The sequence below is a fragment of the Aplysia californica genome, unplaced genomic scaffold (genome assembly GCF_000002075.1).
Source record: "Aplysia californica isolate F4 #8 unplaced genomic scaffold, AplCal3.0 scaffold00997, whole genome shotgun sequence".
Lineage (NCBI taxonomy): Eukaryota > Metazoa > Mollusca > Gastropoda > Aplysiida > Aplysiidae > Aplysia > Aplysia californica.
This window is the reverse complement of record NW_004798267.1, coordinates 62,048-68,932: the sequence shown is the minus strand read 5'-3', so window position 1 is coordinate 68,932 and position 6,885 is coordinate 62,048. Positions and strand designations below refer to the sequence as shown.

Below are 6,885 nucleotides of genomic sequence, written 5' to 3'. Positions count from 1 at the left end.
GTGTGTGTGTGTGTGTGTGTGTGCATGCTCATGTATGTTCGTGTGAGTGTGCGTGCGTGCATGTGTGGGCACTCATTCAATTCAATAAGTCCCGGGTTCGAAACCTAACAGCGACAGGAAAATTTCATTCTTTGAAATGTTCTCCTTTCACCTCCTTACCTGCTCTCCAACTCTAACCATGTTCTGTCGTCTCCACTTTTTACCCCCTCCCCTTTGCCTCTTCTCTGGGCTCCTGACTCTTTCTGTTGCCTTTCTACTGCTACCCCTAGGCTCCTTCTTACTTCTGTCTTTCAACCACACCCCCGATCTTATGGGGGAAAGTTCTAACATCTAACCATCTCGGATAAGGGCAAAAAATCTTGGAGGTGGCATGTGCAAGTTGCGCACGTTAAAGATCCCTTGATAGTCCTAAAATCAATAAGAGTAGGTCTTGGTAGCTACCCGGGCAAAATTCAAAATTCCTAGCAAACTGAAAATGTTTAATGAGTCCCATGCGCTCCCATGACCTTATGCATTTTTGAGCGCTGTAAAATACTTACGAGAGAAAAAAAAGAAAAAAAAAAGAAAAGCACATTTATGGATGGGTGTGTATGAGTGTGACTGAGCTTACCCATGTGGATATACTGAGAGTATATTATGTTCTTGTGTGTACATGTAACCCAACACAGCCGTGGCATTAGGGATATCTTGACAAGTCGGTCTGTCATCCTTGGGTTATGGATGACTGTGGCTAGTAGAACTACACTGATAAGGAAATAATATTTGGGAAAAGCAAAGAACATCATTTCAGAACTTTATTCTTTCTCTAAAGGTACATCCCATTCATTTATCATAACAAAGAGCTCACATTGATAATTCCTTATTTAAGGCATAACCAAAGGTAGTTGCATCACAATACAACACATGTCCACAAGTCATCAAAACTTTTCTTCACAAACTCTCTTTCATACATTGTATCAGAACACTCAAATCAGAAGATACTTGAAGTAACCATTACATCAACTCAAGGAAGTCAAAATGATTGCTTTAAAAAAATTAAACTTAAAGACAATATATGAGGCAGCGTGGTGAAATCAGGCGCGTCAAAATAACGAAATCGGAGAAACATGCATTTTTCCGTCCGTATATTTTTATCAAATTCTTACTTTTTGGCTTAGAATCTAACCTCTTTTTTTATGTCCATATAAAAACACATTTTCATGTTAATTTTACTGAAAAACATTTATTAAAGGTAGAGATGTAATTTTTCAGCTTTCAAAGACTCTTTAGCTATTAGAGTTACCAAATTTAGACTGCCATTTTCTCGCTCATTTCACCACTGAAACCAGGCGACCTCACTTCCTTCAATCGCAAATATCTGGAGTTCTATTAAAGCTGAATGGATATTTATTTCATTAAAAGCAAGGCAAATAAATCTGCTTACAGATGACACCAATAACTCCACAACTCAAAAAAACAACGAGCACCTGATTCCACAGCGTCGTGACACATATGCAGCAATCAGAGTGAAAGTAATGAAAAATGGAACTACCATGTAAATTTTGTTTTCCTCATGCAAGATGAAGCTGCTCTACCCTATATTATTATACAACTATGAAATACCACCATAGCAAATGTAGAGGAACAATGTATGTCTAAACAGTTCTTATGCCTAAAAAAACCTGAAACTGAAACGCTTAATAGTTCATTGCATCCTCCTCTGAGACATTGAATTCTAAACAATGAAGCCTACATTTCTCTTTCATCATAAAACTATGAATTCAACTTACAGATCAAAGAAATAGCTTCAGTACACATTCAACTTTTTAAAAAGATTTTTGTCTGTCTGGTTAAAACAAATACAACATTCTGATTCATGGAGGTTTATTGCAAGTGGATTCCACTGCAATACCTGTGCCTTTGAAGACATTTGTGAGGCAGCGCGGTGGAATCAGGCTCTCGTCAAAATAATCAAAGTGAAGAAACGTGCCTTTTTCCGCAGGTTTGTGAATTTTTATCAAATTTTTGTTTTTTGGCTCAACACCTTTCTTACCCATTAAAAAACTCATTTCTGTGTGGATTTTTCTGAAAAAAGTTGATTAAAGGCACAAAAAATGTAAATTTTCAATTACCACGGACTCTTAAGCTAAGGAAATAACTAATCTTTGGCGGCCATTTTCTCACTAATTTTACCTCTGAAAACAGGTCACCCCACCTACTTCTTTCACAAATATCTCGACTTGTATTCAAGATAAATGGATATTTTTTTCATCCAAATAAAGACAAGTGAACACGCTTTAAGATGATACCAATAACTCTACATGCCCAAAAATTGACGAGAGCCTGATTCCACCACGCTGCCTCACATTTGTTTCTTCACAACGTTTTAAATTATGATTCTCATTGTCTAAACAATTCAACCATCATTACTGTGAAGAGTTAGTACAATTGGCACAGGAAATTTAAGCATAAATCCAATGAAGTACAATCCTAAACTTTGGTGTTTTTAGAGAAACTGTCATCAATCCACACATACCGCCTCTTGAAACAATCTGTAGTTTTGTAAGAGACATAATACTCCTTTCATCTAATGCGTCATAAAACTGACTGGCACTAATAAAGCAGATGAATCTCAGCATGCAGTGAACATAGCGTTCATGCATCACTGCTTTAATAGCTTTCCATAAAATACCTGAAGCAGCAACATCAATAAAATGTCCAAATAGCAACACAACTTTCCCTCCAGCTATCCACAGCTGGATAAGCCAACCACCAGCTGCTTCTTCCCTCTCACATTTCACAAGCATCGTCTGACATTTGCTATCTCTAAGGATGATGCTATAAAAACATGTCTGCGAAGTAGTCATCATATTCATCCTCCCTGAAACACAAGAAAAAAAAGAAAAAAATTCACAAAACAGCACCTTCATTGGGACACAGATCACAGTCAGATTACAGAACAAAAGAGGGTTGAGAAATATCTGAGAGCATTTCAAACTACAGAACTGGAAAGAACATTTTTTTTTTGAGAGGGAGGGGGGGGGGGAGTGTTTTACAGCGCTTGCAACTGCATAACATAAAGTCATATGAGCGCGCGGGACACATTAAACATTTTCAGTTGGTAGGAAATTTTGAACTTTGCCTGGGCGGCGGTCGAAGCCTACCCTTATCGATTTTAGACCACCAAGGGATTTTAATCGTGCGCAACTTGCACACCGGACCTCCAAGATTTTTTGTCCTTGTCCGAGAAGGCTAAGCGTAGATCTTTCCTACCAGAAGATCAGGGGTGTGGCTGAAAGACAACAGTAAGAAGGAGCCAAAGAGTAGAAGTAGAAAGGCTACAGAAAGAGTCAGAAGCCTAGAGGAGGGAGCAAAGAAAGTCAAGGGGTGGGGGCAGAAAGTGGAAACGAAAGCAGACGACAAAACAGAAAGAACATTGTCTAGTTTGTAAATTAAAAGAGTTAAAGAGAAGAATATCCATATACAGCAATGGTCATATCGTGTTGGGAGTGGAAAGGAGGTGAGGGAAAGAGCGACAATACAGAGCATAGTATTCACAGCTTGAATTAAAAAAGGAATTGATACATACAGTCAAACTGGGTTGTCCCCCCCCGTTGTATTGGCTAATATTTGAAATAAATTACAATGCAATTTTAAGACCGCCTGAAGAAACTTCAAAGGCACTGTGCCACCTCAGTCTGTCTGCAAATATCTGGTGTCACCAGTGTGGCTTTTGTATTGTCAAGACTCGCTCTTAAGTCTACATTAATGGTGAGGGGGCCCAAAGACTGATAAATATTGAATATTCCTTTTTAAACTGTATGTCTACAGGGCCCCTGACACATATAGCCTAGCTTCTGATTTAGAACAAAATTTCAATTTGAATTTACAAATACAGTTCAGCTGGAGCTGTACATTTAATAGGTTGCTACTCAATTTTCCCCTGCGCAAGACAAATCTGGATGAGGCAAGACTGATCACATTTTGTCTCTAATCTCTACCAGTCTACTAATATCAAAGTATCCGTTACCAGTTGAATTTCCAATCACAAAGGAATTCAGATACTTAACACAATCACAATGAAAATATTATATCAAAATTATTTTGCAAACAAACCTCGACTTTTCCTCCACCAGCTTGACCGGCTTGCTCCAAACTCCCTCCTCCTGCCCATCCTCCCCCTCCACTGCTCCTTTCTTCTCCCCACGCTTGATCTCTCCTTCTTCATCCACATAATCCTTGGAAGAGCCAGCTCCACCTGAATCTTTCAGAGAAGAACAAAATAAAGGTATTTTATTATTTTAAAAGAACTCTAGAAGTCAGCTCTTTCCGTCACATCCTGACACTGATGGCACCTTTGGCAGAACATCACAACAGCTGCTACAGATATGGTGTCATAATGATAATGAATAGGGTGAACCTAAACTCTATCAAAATGAATTTGGGAATACAGAAAAAGACTGAAAATTTTACACAAAGCATACAGTATAGATCACATAGCCCTTCTAAACACAATTACAGAACACATGACTGAACATTGAAAGCCCAAAGCAACTGGAGCAAGAACTACAAACAAGATCCATGGTGCAGTTTTCAACTGTTGTGCAACAATCACAATACCTTCATAGAGGCATCTAGACATAAGAAAAGTTTTGAGTGCAAGAGTTAGGATCACGAAAAGGCACTGAGCCTCTGTCACACAGACACAGAAGCTCATTAAGTCATAGAGACATGGACCACATAGAAACACATGTCAAAAGCTGACAGTCAAATCTTGACACTAACACTGGCCCAACAGGCCACATGTGCTCTGTTTGTGGGAAATTCTTCTAAAATGGAAAAGCACTTGAAGGTCACAAGTGAAGTCATAAGAAGGTCTGACCAATAGAAAAGTGCTAAATAGCAGGATGTGAAAGATCCATAATCAGAACCATCAGAAAAAGACAACTGAGATTCTTTGGCCATGCAAACAGATCAAATGGACTAGAGAAACTGCTGTGTGGAAAAATAGAGAGAAAGAAGAGCAGATGAAGACAAAGAACTGCATACACAGATGGACTGAACAACTTTGCAAAGAATAACACAAACATAAAAAAACAAGCTGATCAAGAAGACAGGCAACAAGAAGGAATGGGGTACCAAGATCATCAATGTCTGCTCCAGACCTGAAACTTGAAGAGGAAGAAGTACCCTCTTTACCATGTTTGCTTGAAAGATCTGTAACTTTTCTTCCTCCTTCGATGTTAAAGGTCATCATAAGTTCATGATGGATGAACTATAAATTAATTTATTATACAATCAAACTAACATAAACCCTGGAACCTTTTACATTTTTGTATGAATGTAATAGCCTAAGAGACACATACAGGTCACAGGTCCTTTTGGAGGCAGAGTGCTTGACTTTACAGTGAGAGTAAAGAAGAAAAAAGAAAAGACAGCAGTGATGAAAAAAAAAACCAAAGTAGATATCACAAAGGTAAATTTCAAAATAGATGTTCGGGTCAACTATCCAAACACAGAATGGGCCACAACTCCCTCTGGCCTGCAGACAGTCATAAAATTGTCCTTCAAACCTAGCCGGTAAAACACATAACAAACATAAAGAAAAACGAAAAACACAGGCAAACTTTTTGGAAAAGAGGGGGGGGGGGGATTGTTTTGATTTACAAGAGTTTTACGGCGTTCCCAACTACATAAGGTCATATGAATGATGAAAGAGATAATGTGTGAAATAATATATTTAGAGTAAAATAGAAAAAAGGTAAAAGTTATGGAAGACAGAGGATAAAGACACGAAAGATTCATTTTTCTTTCCCATGTATATGACTTACCTGACATTTTCTGCTTTTTGCTGCCAGCATCGAGGGATGAGTGAGCAGATCGAGACTTCTTGGATTTGGGCAAGACTTCCTTTCTCCTTAAAGAGTTTATTACAAAGAAAAAAAAGTAATTTAAAGAATCAGGGGAAAAAAATTAATTACTAATCTGTGAAAGTTTACCCACTGATAAGGCACGAGGGGCTCTTCCTGTATTATTAAAATCCGTGCTATTTTTCAAATATATATTTCAAATTATCTCAACCCTATCTATACGCTGTGTTTTATTTTCGTATCCATATGACAAGGGGAACTCTGTGCCACCACTTTCCAAAGAGGAAATTTACTCGTTAATCCGATCCGTACACTTTGCACAGCAGTCTGTCAAAATGATATTTTTGAGAAATGCTGAAAGTTGCAAAGAGATCTTCAATTCATACTACAAGTATTCTAAAATGTGAAGAATACAACACTGGGGGTACAAAATGACCCCAGGGCGTACGAATAGGATTAATGGTGCACTAACAAGTAGTGATTTATCATATCTCTGGACTCTTTCTCTCAACTTTGCTTCCTTTCAAATAAAACTCAAAGATCCAATTTAAAAAACAAAGAAAACCTTACAAACATGTCACTCTCAGTACTTACTTGTGGTGGTAATTGAGTTTGTACGAGCAGTCAGGACACAGTCCTGTTGAACATACAATACAAACATTTGATAATTTGATACATAAATTCATCAACAAGAGAAACATTCCAAATTCAAGTGAGGAGAAGTAATTGATCAAACTCAAACTGAAGGTGAACCTTGTTAATGAAATCATGCTTTTTTCAGTGGTTAGAAAAATAGAAAGATGACAAAAATTTAGAAGGAAATAAGAAGAAAGAATGACCTTCCTAATTTTTTTATTTGCTTAACTCACTTGCGACTGGGCCCTTTCACCAGCCACAAGCATTGAAGACTGGTGTTTTGGGGGGTATTTCAATAAATCACCACAACTCTCAGAATTACCCTATTGTAATCATTTTTTGACACAGTAAAGTAACATTCAAGCTTAATCTAATACAAAAAACTAAAGTTGTCTAAGTT

The 6,885-nt window shown here is 37.7% G+C and overlaps 1 protein-coding gene across 1 annotated transcript in view; it reads right to left on the bottom strand.

Annotated features, from left to right (window-relative positions):
- Positions 1–2,282: 2,282 nt before the first annotated feature.
- LOC101846615 (protein FRA10AC1 homolog) overlaps positions 2,283–6,885 on the bottom strand; it is a 12,483-nt gene continuing 7,880 nt past the window's right edge. The window contains exons 10-13 of the mRNA XM_005111069.3: positions 6,444–6,486; positions 5,811–5,896; positions 4,096–4,243; positions 2,283–2,860 (exon numbers count right to left, since the gene is read on the bottom strand). Coding sequence (XP_005111126.1) covers positions 2,818–2,860; positions 4,096–4,243; positions 5,811–5,896; positions 6,444–6,486 — 320 coding nt within the window. The 3' untranslated portion in view covers positions 2,283–2,817. The remainder of the gene's footprint in view (positions 2,861–4,095; positions 4,244–5,810; positions 5,897–6,443; positions 6,487–6,885) is intronic.